This window comes from Dama dama, chromosome 23 (assembly GCF_033118175.1).
Source record: "Dama dama isolate Ldn47 chromosome 23, ASM3311817v1, whole genome shotgun sequence".
NCBI classification, from domain to species: domain Eukaryota; kingdom Metazoa; phylum Chordata; class Mammalia; order Artiodactyla; family Cervidae; genus Dama; species Dama dama.
Window position 1 is genome coordinate 27117293 of NC_083703.1, and position 22124 is coordinate 27139416.

The 22124-nt window shown below is 39.2% G+C and overlaps 1 protein-coding gene across 1 annotated transcript in view; it reads left to right on the forward strand.

Moving 5' to 3' along the window:
• GPR158 (G protein-coupled receptor 158) overlaps window positions 1–22124 on the forward strand; it is a 287610-nt gene that overhangs the window by 147428 nt on the left and 118058 nt on the right. The window contains exon 4 of the mRNA XM_061126225.1: window positions 19037–19260. Within this exon, the coding sequence (XP_060982208.1) occupies window positions 19037–19260 (224 nt within the window). The remainder of the gene's footprint in view (window positions 1–19036; window positions 19261–22124) is intronic.

Below are 22124 nucleotides of genomic sequence, written 5' to 3' on the forward strand. Positions count from 1 at the left end.
CCTTTTGGATTGACTTCAGCTGACATACATTTCCAGATAAACCCAACTTAAAAATGACCCACATCTGAAAGTGACAGCCCCTTCTTTGTAGATGCTGGCGGCTGTTGATGGTGGGGAGCAAAGCCTCCCCCAAATCAGAGATTTTAAAAATACGTAGTCTCGGAAGAAAAAAAAGAGGGAAACTCTTTGAAAGCAGGTACAATATAGAAATGCTGAGCTCCCAGCAAACTGCTAAGCAAGGCTAAGCTGTCTGTGGGGTGTGCATCTTTTTGCAGCACTTGGGTCTCACACTCCCTATCTGTGCTCTGTTTCATGACTGGGGAAGCTAGAGATATTTGGCTTTTTGCAGACTAAGTCCAGCAGCAGTCTCTAGTCCAGTCCCAGACTTGGAATAGATGAAAAGAGCCTCAACATTGTATTCTCATAATCAGCATCGTTACTTTTGCTGTTGGTCTTACTTAAGCCTTGTGATCTGGTTCTAATCACTTTACTCCAGTCATAGTAGCAAAATTCTGTTTAACTGTCTTGGCTTATGCTTTTGTCAGTCATTTGCCGAATTTTCAGTTTTTAATATCTTCTTTCATGAATCCTCTTTACAGGGATTGAAATCTAGTCACTAAACATCTTGCAGATAGGGTTATTTGTTAGTGGGAGAGTTCCCAGCGCCACCAACCTTCTTAGACTATTAACTATCATATTTACCTTGTTTGTCTTTGACTGATTCTATTCAATTATTGGAACATACCATATTGGATTTCCCTTATTGCTAATCTCAGAGCTGAATTTCTACCATAGTTTAATACAGTAATTAAGAGCATGGTCTTTGGGATAAGTCTAATTTAGATGTGAATTCTGGCTCTATTACTTATTTGTACTGTGCTTAATTATTGAACTAGCCTAAACTTCACTTATGCCATATATAAACTTGTGATAGTGCTATCAGCTTTGTAGAATAAATAAGGAACTAAATGATGTAATGAATGTAAAATTCTGGTGATAGCAGTTGACACATATTAAATGCTCAAAATATTGTTCTGTTCATGATTATTATTTGAAAGCTTGGGTTTATTCTGCTTACCCCTCTCCTCAGACATTTTGCCCATTTTCATCCCTTCCAACTAGAATCTGCTTTACTTCCCAGCAGAGTAACATATTTTCATGTCCCAGATTTTTTTCAGTTTTTATCCTTAAAATGGGCCCTGCTAAGAGATAAAATACTCAGTCCTCCCAAAAACTTCTTTCTCTCCTACTAGCTAAAATTTTATTAGATTTCTTAATTTATTTTACTATTTTTGTTTATATGATTTTATATTTTTAGACTGCTGATGGAAATTCACTTATGTTAGCAATCAGCTACCCTCAAATTAAAAAAAAAAAAACAACCTCTGGCAGGGAAATTTGACTGTCAGTCATTCACGTTAGCTCATTGTTGTAAGTAGAACAGCACCCCTCAGACCTCCAAACATGTGCAGTTTCAAGTTTTCACGACCTGTGAAAATGCTGCTTCACATGGCAAAAAAGGGACTTTTCAGATGTGATTAAATTGCAGATACTGAGATGGGGAGATTATCCAGGTAGAACCAGTCTAATCACACGAGTCCTGGAAAGCAGAGCACCATTCCCAGCTGTGGTCAGAGACAGATGTGAGGACACAGGAAGTGGCAGAGAAATGATACATCACCGTCGTTGACGGTGGAGGAAAGGGGTCCACAAGCCAAGGAACGGAGGTGGCTTCAGGAAGCTGGAGCAGGCAAGGAAATGGACTGTCTCTGGACCCTCCAGAAGAAAATGTAGCCCTGTGCACACATCGATTATATAGCTCTGTGAGATCCATGTCAGACTTCCAAGCTACAGAAATACAAGGATGAATATAACTATAGGTGACTCTTTAACCACAAAGAGTTAGGCACTGGCCCCTGTGAAGCTGAAAAATCCGTGTATAATTTTGCAGTCAGCCCTCCTTCTCACACATGGATTTAGCCAACTATCGATCATGCAGTACTATAGGACATTTTCCAAAGTTTCCATGTGGAAAAATCCACATGTAAGTGAACCTGCACAGTTCAAACCTGTGTTGTTCAAGGGTCAACTGTATATTTCATATGAGAGGGAATGTAAATTTGTTGTTTTAAGATACCAAGTTTTTGGTAATTTGTTATAGCAGTTATAGAAAGCTAGTACACTTAGTAAACAGGTTTCCCAAGTGCCTCAGTGGTAAAGAATCCGCCTGTCAATGCAGGAGACACAGGTTCAATCCCTGGGTTGGAAAGATTCCCTGGAGTAGGAAGTGGCAACCCACTCCAGTATTCTCGCCTGGAAAATTCCATGGACAGAGGAGCCTGACGGACTCCAGTCCACGTGGTTGCAAAAAGTCAGACACAACTGAGTGACTGAGCATGCATCCACACTTTGCGTGTTTCCCACTTAGCATTCATTCCAGCATGCGTAGTACCCCATGGTGTTTTTTCTAGAGGAAACTGTTCACAATCCCAAATGATTGCTGATTTAGACAATTCATAATCTAGTGGGATCTTTGTATGAGGATGTCCTTTGAGTCAGGCGGATGGATTTGACTTTTATCTCCACTTACTCACAGGAGACTTGGGAAGTTTTTCATATATTCTGAGATTCTCCTCTTATTCATACATACATCAGGAATAGTGAAGTCTGTTCTTGGAAGTTATGAGGAATAATTGAGATAACATGATATCCTCTGATTATAGTGATTATTATATTAAAATGAATATGGAGAATTTAATCTTTTTATTGTGTATTAGATGTTCTGGGGATTGAATGAATAAATTGTCTAGAGGCAAAATAATCCACCAGTGTTTAATAATTTTATAATTCAGATCAGAATTATTCCAAGATCTATCTAAGGTGGTGTTTTTATCCAAAGAAAAAGATCACTAAAGTCACTTACAAGAAATAAAAATCCAGAAGACAATAGAAAAGTGAATAGAAGATATATATGTAACCTTATAGGGAAAGATTGACTGTATTCATAGGAAATATAAATTAAATTTTTGCACTGGGCTTCATTTTGAGCTTATTGTTACAGCTAGCCATTCTTGATATAAGTACGTGAATATATAGTAGCTAATCCTGATTTTAGGATATGCAAATATGTATTCATGTCCCAACAGTAGCAGTCTTTATTGATAGCGGTGTAAGCATCACCACGGTTGGGTAACTGTTCCCTCCTTGTGAATGTTATAAATATTGAACCAAATATACACAGACAGCTCCTGAATTTGCTGGAGCTACTCATGTGCTTGTACCTATTTCCACTTAATTTTTGGATGTGATTTTATCAAGCTGGAGACCAGAGGCAGATTACTTTATCATCCTAAACATGTGAAATAATGAACAACAAATATATCTTTCCACGTGAGCTCATGGAAGCATGTTAACTCCAAACATTGATTGATGAACATGTTCCCTCCAGTTCTAATGAAAAATCAAATATGTGTATGGAAAGGAGGATGTTTACCCTAATAATGATTTCAGATGAGCATTATTTGTAGGAGAGCTAATGCTGAACCCTTAATGTCTGGCTTGATTCTTTGTTACTACCAGCTGGGTTCTGTTCATTGTCTGTGACTCATCTTTTTAACTCATGCCTGTGGAATGGAAAGAAGAAGGGGTCTGTGACATACAGCACGTGTAGCTGCTCTTGCAAAGGTCCCAACTATAATCATCTGCTATGACCAGTTCCTAGCACTGAGGGCCACAATACCTCCAAGAAGTGACCTCTGATCAACTCATTTGTTGATTGGTTTAAGTGTCTGAAAATCCACCTGTCAAAAAATATTACTGGACACTGACCCTGTGCCAGATATTGTTTAGAACTGGACAAAAGAAGAAATGAGTAAAAAAGTGAGGTATCTAAGCTTTTAGGATAGACCCACATCTTCCCAGAACATATTGCAGTACCCACAAGCAAAAAATGAAGGCCATCTTGAATAGCATATGCTCACTGTCCAGTATTAGAGAAAAAATTAAAAGTGTTAGTTGCTCAGTTGTGTCCAACTCTTTGCGACTCCACTGTAGCCCGCCAAGCTCCTCTATCCATGGAATTCTCCAGGCAAGAATACTGGATTGGGTAGCCATTCCCTTCCCTGAGGGGATCTTCCCAACCCAGGGAAGCTCCCCAGTATTGGTAAACTAAGGTCAAAGGTAAGAGCTTTAAGGTATAACAGGCCTTCATGGGTAGGCATGATTTGTATCCAGATATTCAAATGTCTGAAAGTTGTGTTTTTGCTCTTGAGAAAACACAGTTTTATACTACTGGCACTTAAGAATCCTAATCAGCAAAACCTTAGTGACGTTTCTATTTTGTGTTTATACTGTGAAGACCTGAAATTTGTAACTGCTGCTTCAATCCACCCTTCCCCCTTTAACTCATTTCTTATTCTTTTCTAAAGCAGGCAGAAACTAAGTGTTTTTCTTCCATAAAATGTAGGAAGACAACTTTCTGGGGTACATTTTTTTGTGTGTGTTAGTCACTCAGTCATGTCTGACTCTTTGTGACCCCATGGACTGTAGCCTGCCTGGCTCCTCTATCCATGGAATTCTCCAGGCAAACATATTGGAGTGGGTAGCAGTTCCTTCTCAAGGGGATCTTCCCAACCCAGGGATCAAATTTGGATCTCCTGTATTGCAGGCAGATGCTTTACTGTCTTAACTACAAGGGAAGCCCTGGGGTATATTTTGAACTATATCAAAATTTAAAGCTACGAAAATAGAATATCTTCAGAATTTCAGAAGTCTAAAAGTTTTCAGTAATTGTAGCATTGGCGGGTTAATTAGTTCTTTGGGATTTGGAGCAAAAATCCTCTTTGTTGCTGATTGCTATCCAGAGGGTCCTCGTTTTAAATATTTATGTTTTATTATCAGTATTGCACACACAGTAAAAAGAAACTTTGCAATGCATAGAAAAGTAGAATTTAAAAAGTTGTTTGAAAATCTGTTGTTAATTTAATTCTTTAAGTTTATAGTTTTTATACAAATGTCTATATATGATCTTTTAAAAACTTGGTATATTATATTCATTTGAAATAGTATAAACAGTTTTCTTGAACAGTTTTGTTACATAGAATTCCATTGGGTAAATGTACTATGGTTTACTTACCCATCTGAAGTTTATGTTTTTACTAGTTTATGTAAATATAAAATTTTACTGATATAAACAAAAATGCCCAGTTTTGTGTTGTTCTGATGTCAGTGTAAAAGAATTAAGTAAGCAGATAGGTTAACACAGTGTTTACCAATTGTCACAATTTCTCTCAATGGGCCCATGTTTACAGGTGAATATTTTAGACTCACCAGTGTTCCTTGGTGCTACTGTAACATTCTCCTAGTATCCTCTGTACTTTTGCTCAAGGCAGCTTATTTGATCACCCATCTAATGAATTGAAAAGCTGCTATTGCCAAAGCTAATAGCTCTTCATAACTGTTGTTTGTCTTCAGTTAGTATTTATTTCATCTGAAAGTTCTGAGTATCATCTTTGTTTTTAAGCTTTAGCAAAGCAGATTGGGATTCTGCTTTCCCAAAGACCATCTGCAAGAAAAAGAAATGCAAAAAGGCAAAATGGTTGTCTGAAGAGGCCTTACAAATAGCTGTGAAAAGAAGAGAAGCAAAAGGCAAAAGGAGAAAAGGAAAGATATACCCATTTGAATGAAGAGTTCCAAAGTTTAGCAGGGAGAGGTAAGAAAGGCTTCCTCAGTCACCAGTGCAAAGAAACAGAGGAAGACAATAGAATGGGAAAGACTAGAGATCTCTTCAAGAAAATTAGAGATACCGAGGGAACACTTCATGCAAAGATGGGCACAATAAAGGACAGAAATGGTATGGACCTAACAGAAGCAGAAGATATTAAGAAGAGGTGGCAAGAATACACAGAAGAACTGTACAAAAAAGATCTTCATGACCCAGATAACCACAGTGGTGTGATCACTCACTTAGAGCCAGACATCCTGGAATGTGAAGTCAAGTGGGCCTTAGGAAGCATCACTACGAACAAAGCTAGTGGAGGTGATAGAATTCCAGTTGAGCTATTTCAAATCCTGAAAGATGATGCATGAAAGTGCCTCTCTCAATATGTCAGCAAATTTGGAAAACTCAGCAGTGGCCACAGGACTGGAAAAGGTCAGTTTTCATTCCAATCCCAAAGAAAGGAAATGCCAAAGAATGCTCAAGCTACCGCACAATTGCTCTCATCTCACACACTAGTAAAGTAATGCTCAAAATTCTCCAAGCCAGGCTTCAGCAATACGTGAACCATGAACTTCCAGACGTTCAAGCTGGTTTTAGAAAAGGCAGAGGAACCAGAGATCAAATTGCCAACATCCACTGGATCATCGAAAAAGGAAGAGAGTTCCAGAAAAACATCTACTTCTGCTTTATTGACTCTGCCAAAGCCTTTGAGTGTGTGGATCACATCAAACTGTGGAGAATTCTTAAAGAGATAGGAATACCAGATCACCAGACCTGCCTCCTGAGAAATCTGTATGCAGGTCAAGAAGCAAAAGTTAGAACTGGACATGGAACAACAGACTGGTTCCAAATCAGGAAAGGTATACATCAAGGCTGTATATTGTCACCCTGCTTATTTAACTTATATGCAGAGTACATCATGAGAAGTGCTGGGCTGGATGAAGCACAAGCTGAAATCAAGATTGCTTGGAGAAATATCAGTAAACTTAGATATGCAGATGACACCACCCTTATGGCAGAAAGTGAAGAAGAACTAAAGAGCCTCTTAATGAATGTGAAAAAGGAGAGTGGAAAAAGTTGGCTTAAATTTAAACTCAACATTTAGAAAACTAAGATCATGGCATCTAGTCCCATCACTTCATGGCAAATAGATGGGCAAACAGTGGAAATAGTGACAGACATTTTTTTTTTTTGGGCTCCAAAATCACTGCAGATGGTGACTGCAGCCATGAAATTAAAAAATGCTTGCTTCTTGGAAGAAAAGTTATGACCTAACTAGACAACATATTTAAAAGCAGAGGCATTACTTTGCCACCAAAGGTCCATCTAATCAAAGCAATGGTTTTTCCAGTAGTCATGTATGGATGTGAGAATTGGACTGTAAAGAAAGCTGAGTGCCAAAGAATTGATGCTTTTGAACTGTGGTGTTGGAGAAGACTCTTGAGAGTTCCTTGGACAGCAAGGAGGTCCAACCAGTCCATCCTAAAGGAACTCAGTCCTGAATATTCATTGAAAGGACTGATGTTGAAGCTGAAGCTCCAATCCTTTGGCCACCTGATGTGAAGAACTGACTCATTTGAAAAAACCCTGATGCTGGGAAAGATTGAAGGCTGGAGGAGAAGGGGACGACAGAGGATGAGATGGTTGGATGGCATCACCGACTCAGTGAACATGAGTTTGAGTAAACTCCAGGAGTTGGTAATGGACAGCCTGGTGTACTGCAGTCCATGGGGTCACAAATGTCGGACAGAACTAAGTGACTGACGTCATCATCATTGAGATTCTATGCATGGAGAATATTTCAAGTTGCTCAGAATCAAGTTATCATCCAAGCAGATTTCTAAAAGTCAATAAGTAATAGCTTATATTCTTAACATATCTTTCTAGTTTATGTCTGCTGCTGCTGCTAAGTCGCTTGAGTCGTGTCCAATTCTGTGCGACCCCATAGACGGCAGCCCACCAGGCTCCGCCGTCCCTGGGATTCTCCAGGCAAGAATACTGGAGTGGGCTGCCATTTCCTTCTCCAATGCATGAAAGTGAAAAGTGAAAGTGACATAGCTCAGCCGTGTCTGACTCTTTGTGACCCCATGGACTGCAGCCCACCAGGCTCCTCCACCCATGGGATTTTCCAGGAAAGAGTACTGGAGTGGGGTGCCATTGCCTTCTCCACTAGTTTATATCTAGCATCTTGAAAAATATAATTTTGAATAAATTTTTATGCATAAATGGAGACCATAAAGATTTATTGGGTTGAATGTTATTTTCAACTATACATTTGTATTACAGATCAGTTAATTTATTCTTATGAGCGATCACTTTGATCATTGCCATTTATTTCCTAACTATCCAGTATGTGTAAATTACTGTGTTTGGTGCTAAGTATATAAAGAGGTATATAATTCATGTTCCTATTCTCTAGGAACTTAACATTTTATTTTATTTTTTTCCATTTATTTATTTATTATTTATTTATTTATTTCTTTTATTAGTTGGAGGCTAATTACTTCACAACATTTCAGTGGGTTTTGTCATACATTGACATGAATCAGCCATGGATTTACATGTATTCCCCATCCCGATCCCCCCTGCCACCGCCCTCTCCACCCAATTCCTCTGGGTCTTCCCATTGCACCAGGCCCGAGCACTTGTCTCATGCATCCCACCTGGGCTGGTGATCTGTTTCACTATAGATAATATACATGCTGTTTTCCGAAACACCCCACCCTCACCTTCTCCCACAGAGTTCAAAAGTCTGGTCTGTACATCTGTGTCTCTTTTTCTGTTTTGCATATAGGGTTATCATTACCATCTTTATAAATTCCATATATATGTATTAGTATGTAATGTTCTTTATCTTTCTGGCTTATTTTACTCTGTATAATGGGCTCCAGTTTCATCCATCTCATTAGAACTGATTCAAATGAATTCTTTTTAATGGCTGAGTAATATTCCATGGTGTATATGTACGACAGCTTCCTTATCCATTCGTCTGCTGACGGGCGTCTAGGTTGCTTCCATGTCCTGGCTATTATAAACAGTGCTGTGATGAACATTGGGGTGCACGTGTCTCTTTCAGATCTGGTTTCCTCAGTGTGTATGCCCAGAAGTGGGATTGCTGGGTCAAATGGCAGTTCTATTTCCAGTTTTTTAAGAAATCTCCACACTGTTTTCCATAATGGCTGTACTAGTTTGCAGTCCCACCAACAGTGTAAGAGGGTTCCCTTTTCTCCACAGCCTCTTCAGCATTTATTGCTTATAGACTTTTGGATAGCAGCCATCCTGACTGGCATGTAATGGTACCTCATTGTGGTTTTGATTTGCATTTCTCTGATAATGAGTGATGTTGAGCATCTTTTCATGTGTTTGTCAGCCATCTGTATGTCTTCTTTGGAGAAATGTCTGTTTAGTTCTTTGGCCCATTTTTTGATTGGTCATTTATTTTTCTGGAATTGAGCTTCAGGAGTTGCTTGTATATTTTTGAGATTAATCCTTTGTCTGTTTCTTCATTTGCTATTATTTTCTCCCAATCTGAGGGCTGTCTTTTCACCTTGCTTATAGTTTCGTTTGTTGTGCAAAAGCTTTTAAGTTTCATTAGGTCCCAGTTGTTTATTTTTGCTTTTATTTCCAATATTCTGGGAGTTGGGTCATAGAGGATCCTGCTGTGATTTATGTCAGAGAGTGTTTTGCCTATGTTTTCCTCTAGGAGTTTTATAGTTTCTGGTTTTACATTTAGATCTTTAATCCATTTTGACTTTATTTTTGTGTATGGTGTTACAAAGTGTTCTAGTGTCATTCTTTTACAAGTGGTTGACCAGTTTTCCCAGCACCACTTCTTAAAGAGGTTGTCTTTTTTCCATTGTATATCCTTGCCTCCTTTGTCAAAGATAAGGTGTCCATAGGTTTGTGGATTTATCTCTGGGCTTTCTATTCTGTTCCATTGATCTATATTTCTGTCTTTGTGCCAGGACCATACTGTCTTGATGACTGTGGCTTTGTAGTAGAGTCTGAAGTCAGGCAGGTTGATTCCTCCAGTTCCATTCTTCTTTCTCAAGATTACTTTGGCTATTCGAGGTTTTTTGTATTTCCATACAAATTGTGAAATTGTTTGTTCTAGTTCTGTGAAAAATACCGTTGGTAGCTTGATAGGGATTGCATTGAATCTATAGATTGCTTTGGGTAGAATAGCCATTTTGACAATATTGATTCTTCCAATCCACGAACACGGTATGTTTCTCCATCTGTTTGTGTCCTCTTTGATTTCTTTCATCAGTGTTTTATAGTTTTCTATGTATAGGTCTTTTGTTTCTTTAGGTAGATATACTCCTAAGTATTTTATTCTTTTTGTTGCAATGGTGAATGGTATTGTTTCCTTAATTTCTCTTTCTGTTTTTTCATTGTTAGTGTATAGGAATGCAAGGGGTTTCTGTGTGTTAATTTTATATCCTGCAACTTTACTATATTCGTAGATTAGCTCTAGTAATTTTCTGGAAGAGTCTTTAGGGTTTTCTATGTAGATGATCATGTCATCTGCAAACAGCGAGAGTTGCACTTCTTCTTTTCCTATCTGGATTCCTTTTACTTGTTTTTCTGCTCTGATTGCTGTGGCCAAAACTTCCAACACTATGTTGAATAGTAGTGGTGAGAGTGGGCACCCTTGTCTTGTTCCTGGTTTCAGGGGAAATGCTTTCAATTTTTTACCATTGAGGGTAATGCTTGCTGTGGGTTTGTGATGTATAGCTTTTATTATGTTGAGGTATGTTCCTTCTAATCCCAAGTAAAAAGAGACCATCCAAAAGCCTCCATACCTACACTGAACCCAACCACCACCCAAGAGCCAATAAGTTCCAGGGCAAGATGTACCATGCAAATTCCCCAGCAATGCAGGAACATAGCCCTGGGAGTCAACATACAGGCTGCCCAAAGTCACACCTAACACATAGACCCATCTCAAATCTCATTACTGGACACTCCATTGCACTCCAGAGAGAAGAAATCCAGTTCCACACACCAGAACACCAATGCAAGCTTCCCTAACCAGGAAAACTTGACAAGGCAATCGTCCAACCCCACCCACTGGGTGAAACCTCCACATTAAAAAGGAACCACAGACCACCAGAATACAGAAAGCCCACTCCAGACACAGCAATCTAAACAAGATGAAAAGGCAGAGAAATACCCAACAGGTAAAGGAACAGGAAAAATGCCCACCAAGTCAAACAAAAGAGGAGAAGATAGGGAATCTACCTGAAAAAGAAGTTAGAATAATGATATTAAAAATGATCCAAAATCTTGAAAACAAAATGGAGTTACAGATAAATAGCCTGGAGACAAAGATTGAGAAGATGCAAGAAATGTTCTATTCCCACTTTCTGGAGAGTTTTAATCATAAATGGATGTTGAATTTTGTCAAAGGCTTTTTCTGCATTTATTGAGATAATCATATGGTTTTTATCTTTCAATTTGTTAATGTGGTGTATTACATTGATTGATTTGCATGTTTAAGGAGGCTTTTGGATGGTCTCTTATTACTTAAAGTTCCATGTAGTCAGGAGTTTTCTGGTATTCTCAGGTTTTGGGCTTAAGTCTCCTGCCTCTGGATTTCAGTTTTATTCTTCCAGTAGTCTCAAGACTTCTCCAACTATACAGCACTGATAGTAAAACTTCTAGGTTAATGGTGAAAAGATTCTCCATGGTGAGGGACACCCAGAGAGGTTCACAGAGTTCCATGAAGAAGAGGAGAGGGAGGAGGGAGATAGAGATGAGCAGGAGGAGAAAAAGGGGGGCTCAAGAGGAGAGAGACAGATCTACATAGTTGTCTGTTCCCAGAGTGTTCTCCGTAGCCCAGATACCCACAGAGATTCACAAAATTGGATTGGGAACAGAAGGGGAAGGGAGGAAATAGAGGTGTTCTGAGGTAGAAAACAGAGAGTCAAACGTGGGAGAGAGTAATCAACACATTCCTGAGTAAAAATAGGTACTGAATATTGGATTCTTAAATGTCCAAAATTGATATCAAATACTGAAAAACAAAGATTAAAAACCTAGAGTAGAGGTTAGACTCTTAAGAATACAATATTAAAAACAAAAACAAAAAATTTTAGAAATATATATATGAATTTCAGTTTAAAAATAGGGCTTCTCCTTTTTTTTTTGGCAAGGTTATAGTGAAATGAAAATGAAAATTAAGGAGTAATAGAGGACTTTAAAAGAAAATAAGAGAAAAAAAATATAACAGGAAAAAAATTTTTTTTTCTAATTAAAAAAATAGTAAAAATATATGAAAATGAAAATGAAAGTTAAGGAGTAATGGGAGAGTAATAGGGAATTTTAAAGGAAAATAAAAGAGAAAAAATAAAAAAAAAGAAAAGAAAAAAATTTTAATTAAAAAAAAAAAAAAAGTAAAAATATATCTAGGAATTTCTCTGGAGCTGTTGTGGTCAGTGTGGGTTCGGTTCAGTTTCAGATAGCTCATCATTCCAGCTCTCACTTCTCGGTATCTATAGGCCCCTTCTGGTGTAGTCGGTGTTATCTATAGGGATTTTAATCTGTTGCACCGGTCCCTTCTGAAGCGGTTCTCTTTGTTTATTTGGCTTCCGTTTGCCGATCTCTTCAGTGTCTAATTTCCGCCCTGACACAGGCTGGTGGAGGTGGTCTCTTGTTTAGGTTCGCTGGTTTAGTCGTGCTGTGGGGAGGGAGGGGCGCTGCAGACAGATATCGCTGTGTGTGGGGAGCACTCACAGTGATCCGGCCACACTGGGTTTGCTCTCTCTCATGGGTGTATGCTCTCCCCGTCTACACTGCTCAGGCTCCCGGCTGCTCCATATGGAGTGGGTCCTGCATTGCGTGCGGTTCCAGTTTTCAGGTACTACACAAAAGCACAGATTCGGTTGCGCCTGCGTTTTGTGCCTTCCCCGGCCGGAGCAGCTCAGGCAGCCAGGAGCTTGACGGACGCACTCTCCCCGGGTGTGGTGCGCCTTCTCCCCTCCGTGTTCCCAGCCTCAGTTTCTGCAGGCGCCAGTGAGGTGCCTGCGCCTTGTGTCTATTCTTGGGAGCTGGCCTCTAGCGGAGACCCTTCCGGCGGATGTCGACCATCCAGAATCTCAGGAAGTCTTTGGTTAAAAACTGGAGGCCTGTTTGCAGTTTGGTAGGGGGTGCCGTCTCTGGGGCTGAGTTTGCCCCTTTCCCCTCCCCCCTGCCTCCTGCCTCTGGTGGGGATGGGCCTGTCCACCACTGGCTAGCTCTTCTCTGGAATTGCTCAGTCCCTTTGTTCTGCAAACGGCCGGCAGGTTAATTTTCTCTCTCTCTCTCTTGCTATCCCACAGTTTAAGTTGCTATCTCACGTTAGTTCCCTCCGATTGTCCTCAGGGCATTCGGGCCCGGTCCTTACCCTAAGCAATGCTGCCTGCTCCTCTCCGTTCATCCCCCTCTTGCTGGTGGCGGATGCGGATGTCTGGGGTACTTTTCTGCTGGGAGTTGCTTTTAGGCATGTAATCTGTGAGTTTTATTTATTTTTCCTCCCAGTTAGGTTGCCCTTCGAGATTCGAAAACTTCCCCCAGCCCCGCCCGTGAGAGGGTTTCCTGGTGTTTGGAAACTTCCTCTAATATGACTCCCTTCCCGGGATGGGTCTCTGTCCCAGCTCTTTTGTCTCTCTTTTTATCTTTTATATTTTGTCCTACCTCCTTTCAAAGACGATGGTCTGCTTTTCTGGGCGCCTGATGTCTTCTGCTAGCGGTCAGAAGTTGTTTTGTGAAGTTTGCTCAGCGTTCAAATGTTCTTTCGATGAATTTGTAGGGGACAAAGTGGTCTCCCCGTCCTATTCCTCCACCATCTTGGCTCCTCCTCCTGCGTCATATACTCTTGATGTTCCTCAGATGTTAGTTACTATGATGGTTAGGGGCCGTGCTCCCAGGATCTCACTGCAAGTGTGTCCAGAATTTCCTTTCTGCCTCAGGGCTTCTGCTGAAGCCCTCTAAGCTTGCCCAGCACTTGTCTAAGAGGGTGTGCATACTGAAGTCCTCTGAGAACAGCTGTCAACCAGTGGGACTGGGATTGGTAGTTGCTGCCTAAATGCTCCCGCCTCCGTCCTTTGCAGAGACAAATCTGAGGAGCATTACATGCACTTTTTAGAGCACTCCTGGAAAGATGGAGCCCCCATTACCTACAGTGACATCCAACTTAATAATGACTTTTTAAAAAATTAATTTTAAAAAACTTTTTTATTTATTTTTTTTTTTGGAGTATAGGTGATTAACAGTGTTTAGTTTCATGCATACAGCAAACTGATTCAGTTATACATATCCATGTATCTATTCTCTTTTGAATTATTTTCCCTTTTAGGTTATTACAATATACTGAGCAGAGTTCCCTGTGCTCTACACTTGGTCCTTGTTGGTTATCCATTGTAAATATGGCAGTAAGTACATGTCAGTCCCAAATTCTCTAACTATGCTTTCTTCCACCCTTCCCTCCCAGTAGCCATAAGTTTGTTCTCTAAGTCTGTGAGTCTGTTTCCTGGCTTGTAAATAAGTTCATTTGTATCCTTGTTTAGATTCTGCTTATGAGTGATATCATACGATATTTGTATTTCTTTTTCTGACTTACTTCACTCAGTATGACAATATCTGGGTCCATCTGTGTTGCTGCAAGTGGAATTATTTCATTATTTTTAATGGTTGAGTAATGTTCTCTTGTATATATGTACCACATCTTTCTTTGTTAATGGACATTTAGGTTGCTTCCATGTCTTGGCTATTGTAAACTGTGCTGCTATGAACATCGGGTGTTATGCCCGATGTCCGAATCCCCGAGCGGAAAGAGGGAAGGCTTCCAAGACAATGCAACTCGCAAAAAAAGGGAAGTTTATTGCTGACTCGAGTCAGGGCTTACTGCCGCAACCAACGCAGTGGTGCAGGGTCAGAAAGCGCTGAGCTCAAGCTGTTACACAAATTTATAGGGTGAGCATAAGCAGTTGGTAGCTGGCTTAAGCGGATTGGTTACATGTTTACAAAGTAATCTTATTGGCTCAAACCTTCATGGGCTTTTTTCAAACTTGGGCGTTCGCGGGCTTTTCAGCTTTCCCCTGATAGGTTCCCTTTTTCTTACTGGGCGCATATTGATTGGCTGGCTCCAGGTGGCCTGATGGGGGTAGGGAATCTTACCATTTCGGGGGAAATCTAAACTTAGGTCTGGGCCGCCTGTCATGGTGTTAGCCCTGGCAGCCTCACACGGGGTGCATGTATCCTTTTGGACCATGTTTTCCTCAGGATGTATGCCCAGGAATAGGATTGCAGGGTCATATGTTAAATCATCTCCCAGATAAGTTATCAGTATCCAGATCATTGTCTCAGGCTCTGCTTTTGGAAGACCCAAACCAGGACAGCAGCTTTAGCTCTTTTGACAGTGGGAGGTCATATTTAAATCCAAAGAAAATATTTATTTATTGGTTGGTTGGTTGCTTTTCTGTTGAAGCTTTATATGTTTGCAGTTGTAGACAGAAATAATACAGTGCCCTTTAAAAATATGAGTCACAGCCAAGGAAAGTTTTCTGTGATTGAGGATTTTGTGTGGCATTAATACTGGCAAGTCCTGGGAGACTTCCCTGTCTGCATTCCTTCTCTTGGCTCTAAACACTGTCTAAATTCCCATGACCTTTGTATTTTTATCTTCCTTCTAGACCTTTCTTCCAAATTCCAAACCCAATATAGCAAGATGCATACTTAACATTATCACTTGGGTCTCTAGTAGATATTTTCACACTGAAATGTCAAGTTTGAACTTGCAATCTTCTCCAAAGACTTGCCCACAACCATTCTTCTCCATGTTGGTTGTTAGCAACTTCCTCCATCCCCTGATTCATACCAGACACCTGGGAATCACTCCAGATTCTTTTCTTTCTCCATCATTCCTTAGCCAACTCATCAGAAAATTTTGTTGATTCCACCTTCAAAATGCATTTGAATCCAGCCAGCTTTTACTGTTGCACTGTGGCCCCAGCAGCTGTCGAGTTTCACCTGGATTATTCTCAACAGCTTCTGACAAATCTCCCCACTTCTACACTTGCCTACTGCTTTATATTCTTCATAATTAAAGTAATCCTTTAACAACACAAGGCATATCATGTCACTTGACCACTCAGAACCCTGCCATGGCTCTCTCTTTTACTCAGGGAAGAATCCAGGCCTTTACAGAGGCCCAGGGCGCCATGTATGATCTGGACCTGTTACTTCTCTGACTTTGCCTTCCACCACACTGCCCTACAGTCAATCCACTCCAGTGACAGCAGACTCTTTGTTCTTCCTTCTATATGCCAGGTATGCACCCCCCTCAGGATCTTTGTACTGGCTACAGGTCAGAGTAGCTAACTCCCTTACTCTTTCAAATATTTGCACAGATATCACCTATAGAATGAGGTCTATCCTAACCACTGAATTTAAAATTGTAATTCTCACTCTGGCATGTCTGATTGCCCTGACCTTGTTCCACTCATTTTTCCTTTATGCACTTCTCACTTGGTGTGTGTGTGTCTTTTAATATTATTCAAAGTTTATTTATTTATTTAAATGGAAGTATAGTTGCTGTCCAATATTACATATTACAGGTGTATAAAATAGTGATTTGCAATTTTTTAAGATTATGTTCTGTTATAGTTACTATAAAATATTGGCTCTATTGGCACCGCTCAGTTTTAACAGAAAAAATTACTTACTTATTGTTGATTGCTTGTGTTAGTTTGCTCTGCAAGACCAAAATCCCTTTTTTGAGCCCATTATTATTCCTTTTAACCATGAGCTGTTTTTTTTTTTTAACTCAATGGAACATTTATTGAAACTATATTTTTTATCATATATTTATTCTTTTGGCTCTGACAACCTAATTTCAATCTCTGCCACTGTCTGGAAACTACTGTCTTAAAGGTCAATGAAGGTTGCAGTAATCATTAAACTTCATAGTCTTTCCTCAGGCATCCTCTCTGATCACATTCCAGCATGTTCCAGTAAATCCATTTTCTTCTATGACATTGTGAAAACTTCTACCTCTTTAGATTCTTCCTCTTTGAAATCCTTAATAAGTAATTTGTCTACTCCCAGAGCTCTCTGTGGGTTCTTTCACTGACATTGATTCTTCTCCCAGACTCTAGTCTTGCATTATTTCTCACTTCTTGTATATTTCTCCTGAACAATGAGTTGGACATCAAATTTAACTTGTCTGCAATGGGGCTTATTCCCACTGACTCCCTCCATATCTCAGTTCTTTCTTGTAACCTGCTTGTTTTTGAGCAGTAATGCCTTTCTTTAAAATACGAATGGATCCCTAATTTCTCTTTGCATCTCCCAGATTTGGAGAAGAAGAGAAAGCCAGGCATTGTGATTTACATACATTATTACATTTAATCCCACAGCAATTCATATTTCATACACAAATAAGCTAAGACCCAAAGTGGTCAGGTGAGTTGCCTAATGTCTCAGAGCTGTCTAGGAATGGGAGCCTTATCTGCTGGACACTGAAATTCATACACTTTTCACTGTGTAACAGAGTGAAGAGTTTTAAGCAGTAATATATCCTGCACCAACAAAAAGATACTCAATTATGTCTGCTATTGTGTTTATTAAGGAAGAAATGAAGACAAAAATATATTTTATAAAGATTGTGAACCTTCAGCAGGAGTCCAGTGGTCATGTATGGATGTGAGACTTGGACCATAAGAAAGCTAAGCACCGATTCACAATTGATCCTTTTGAACTGTAGTGTTGGAGAAGACTCTTGAGAGTCCCTTGGACTACAAGGAGATCAAACCAGTCCATCCTAAAGGAAATCAGTCCTGAATATTCGTTGGAAGGACTGATGCTGAAGCTCTAATACTATGGCCACCCAATGTGAAGAACTGTTTCATTTGAAAAGACCCTGTTTGTGGGAAAGATGAAGGCAGGAGGAGAAGAGGACAACAGAGGATATGATGTTTGGATGGCATCACTGACTCGATGGACATGAGCTTGAGCAAGCTCCAGGAGTTGGTAATGGACAGGGAAGCCCGGTATGCTGAAGTCCATGGGGTCTCAAAGAGACACAACTGAGTGACTGAACTGAACTGAACAGGAGTTGAAAGTAATAAAGATTTTCTGTTAAACTGTGTTTTTAAAATACTGTTAACCAGAACAAATTTTGCAAATTCCTCAGTCAGTCAAAGTTGTGTTAGATACTGAGCTGTGTGGTTGTGTTATATACTAAACTGCATACATATTCACGTCTTTCATGTTGAGGTCAGGATTGGAAATAGGTTTGAGGATTTTTAAGTGTATATTATTAACTGCATATTTGTCAGTGCTAAATGGTGGCTCAGTGGGTAAAGAATCCTCCTGCAGCACAGGAGACCCAAGAGACATGGGTTCATTCCCTGAGTTGGGAAGACCCCCTGGAGGAGGGCATGGCAATCCACTTCAGTATTCTTGCCTGGAGAATCCCATGGACAGAGGAACCTGGAGGACTATAGTCTATGGGGTCACAAAGAGTTGGCTGTGACTGAAGTGACAGAGCGTACAAACTCAACATTTAAAGAGAAGTCTTACTTCTTGGGCTTCAGGGCTAAATTAAGTTTGATAACCAAGACACAAGAATCTAAAATTAAAGGTAGATCAGTAACAGCAGTTAGTTAATAGTGTGGAAATGTCCTATGGGTGTGCAGAGTGGGAAATGACATGATAGCCTGTAAGTATGGATTGTCCTCTGGGCAGAGGATGAACCATCATTAGGCGCTTGCACACTACAACTGTTGATTAAGTACCATTTTATCCAATTTAGACCTAATGAACTTGGTGGATGAAATCCCTGCTGGATTAAAGAGCAATCAAAGCCTCATTTCAGATTCTGTGCCATCTAGGTCAAGAAGTTCCAAAAGTGTTGTGTGTATTTACTTGGTACCAGAATGACACAACTTTCTCATCCTTTTTTTCCTGGTTAATTCTTCAGCAAATATTTATAGAATATGATTTGTGACCATAGGGAGTTTCCATTAGGGAGTGGAAGATAGTGAAATAAAAGACAGAAAACTGTTCCCTGCCTCTGAGGAGTTTTAGTTTCATTTTTGCTCATTTTCCTCAATGGTTCTGAATGACATTTTTTTTTTTTTTTAAGTCAAAAGGATGAAAAGAATTCTGTTTGAGTCTCAAGGCAATGTAACTCTCTCTCTGAGCAAGAAAGTTGAAGAAAGGTTTTTAGTAAGAGGGAAAAGGAATGAAGAAGTGAGGATGTGTTTTGACTCTGTACTCTGTCTCACCTACCTCCAAGGTGCAGTGACCCTGGTTTTATTTGGAATTTTTCAGGAAGGGGTCCGGATCACCATTTTGTAGAAAGTGCCAAGGATGTGTCAGAAGAAGTCCATGTCTGCCTGCCATGCAGCGAGGGCTGCCCCTACTGTGCTGATGACAGCCCCTGTTTTGTCCAGGAAGATAAGTACTTGCGACTGGCTATCATCTCCTTTCAAGCCCTGTGTATGCTGCTGGACTTCGTGAGCATGCTGGTGGTCTACCGTTTTCGCAAAGCCAAGGTAAACCCAGGTACCCTGGTTATGATCTTCCTTTTTATTATGAACTGACCTCTTCTTAGGCAAATAGAATTGTTCCAAATCCTAGTTGCTTCTCTATTAAGCCGAAGTCTTTCTGTAATATGACTAGAGCATGAAAGTTATATTCCTTAGCTTCTCAGGAGAAACAGGAATTGAAAATATGAAACTTTATTATAACAATTTCTTCTGCAGAATGTTTCTCCCTGTTTAGCCTGAAGCTCAAAGCCCTCAAGAGACTCTTTTATATCATCTCTTTGGCTTCTCAAAGAATTTCTTTAGCCAGTTCCCAACATATCATTAATTTTTTCCGTGTGTAGAAAACTTTGTGATATTTGTTGCTTTTCACGGATAAGTGTGCAGACTCTAAAACCAGATTACTTAGTCTCATTATGAGTATCTTAAGTTCAATGAGGTTTGTTCATGCCTAACATATCAACTCTGTAGTTGGTAGGTACCAGCAATTATTGGTCAAAGGTTATTAAGCATTGTATCATTTTAATTAATTAATTAATTAATTTTTAATTTATTATTTTTTTTCCATTTATTTTTATTAGTTGGAGGCTAATTACTTTACAATATTATAGTGGTTTTTGCCATACATTGACATGAATCAGCCATGGATTTACATGTGAAGTAAGCCAGAAAGATAAAGACCAATACAGTATACTAACGCATATATATGGAATTTAAAAAGATGGTAACGATAACCCTATATACATTGTATCATTTTAAACACAAACTAGATTCTGCTATGTTTTTGGTCGAGGCTGATAATACAACACCACAGAGTAAGTTAAATTTCTGTGGACAAACATTTAAGGAAATAATTATATGCATTTGTCCTAGGTTAAAGAATAAATCTGTCAATAAACTGTGAGTGATTTTGAACTCAGCAAGTTCTTCTAAAGCAGTGGAAATTTTTAAAATAGTATTTTAAATATCCTGAATATTAAATATTTAGAAATTATCTTTTTTTTTTAACCAAATATTATGACAGGTCACATCTTTTCCTATTAGGTATTCTGAAGAGAGAGCATAGCTTCTTACATCTTAATAATGTGAAGTGTAGTACAATTTATTTTTGAGTGAAAATTTCAAAGAAAGAAGGTATACTGGAAGGTACAACAGCTTATTCCACTTCTGAAAATAATCTTTTGCTTGATTATTCTTAGTACTATTTTAACATGTTTTGTTTGAGCTCAGTGGTTTGGAAAAAATAGTGATAGTCATTTTTTAAAGGGAACATACTACAGTTTATATTTTCCCTTCCAGTCCTGTAATAATTTCTTTTTTTAAATTAGAAATTAATTGACAAGTGATTTTATAAGTGCTCATTTTTGGTTTGGAAAATTAGATGTTTTAATGTAGAATGTGGCTGAAATTCTACTAGGCTAATTATAATGTTCTAATGCCTATTTTGGTGAGAAAAGGAGAGATGTACTATTTTTTTAATTGTAAAATACACATAACATAAAATTTACCATCTTTAACTGTACAATTAAGTGGCATTAAATACATTCACATCACTGTGCAGTCATCACCACTATTCATTTCCAGAACCTTTGCATCATCCCAAACCAAACTCTAACCATTAAACAACTCCCTGTTCTACTAATCCCTGGTAACCTTTATTCTGCTTTCTGTCTGTAAATCTGTCTTTTCAGAGTACCTTGTATAAGTGGACTTTTACACTGTTTGTCTTTTTGTGTTTGGCTTATTTCACCTAGCATATTTATCTATGTTGTAGTGTATATCAGAGCTTCATTTCTTTTGGTGGTTTAGTTGCTAAGTCATGTCCAACTCTTGTGACCCCACGAACTGTAGCCCGCCAGGCTCCTCTGTCCATGGAATTTTCCAGTCAAGAATACTGGAGTGGGTTGCCATTTCTTTCTTCAGGGGATCTTCCCTGACTCAAGGATTGAACCCATGTCTCCTGCATTACAGGCAGATTCTTTACTGACTGAGCCACCTAGTGCTCATTTCTTTTCATCAATGAGTAATATTGGAAAAGACCCTGATGCTGGGAAAGATTGAGGGCAAAAGGAGAAGGGGGCAGCAGATGATGAGATGGTTAGATAGCATCATTGACTCAGTGGACATGAATTTGAGCTAACTCCAGTGGAGGACAGAGGAGCCTGGTGTGTTACAGTCCATGGGGTTGCAACTGTTTTCCACAGAGGCCAGACAACTTGATATTTTCACAAACAATTCATGAGGGTTCCAATTCCTTTGCATCCTCACTAGCACTTACTATTTTCTGGGTTTTTTGTTTGTTTGTTTGTTTTATAATAGCCATCCTAAGGAATCTGAAGTGAATTCTCATTGTAGTTTCAATTTGCTTTTTCCTACAGGTTAGTGGCAGTCTAGCATTTTTTCATGTGCTTTTTGGTATATCTTCTTTGCGGAAAAGTCTATTCAAGTCTTCGGTTCACTTTTGAGTTGGTTGGTTGTTCATTGCTGAGTTGTAGGAGTTCTTCATGTATTCTGAGTATTACACTTATCACATAGATGCCTTGCAAACATTTTCTCCCATCCCTATGGGTTATCTTTTAACTCTCCTTTGATGGCCTAAAAGTTTTAAGTTCTAATGGATTCCAATTAGCTATGTTTTCTTTGATTGCCTGTACTTTTGGTGTAATATCTGAGAAATCATTCCCAAAGTGAATGTTATGAAGCTTTCCTGCTGTGTTTTCTTGTAGGAATTTTATCATTTTAGGCCTTACATTTAGATTTCAATCCAGATTTAGTTAATTTTTGTATTTGTTGTAAGTTAAGGGCCCAACTTCCTTCTTTTGCATTTGAATACCTAGTTTTCTCAGCACTGTGAAGAGACTATCTTTTCCCCA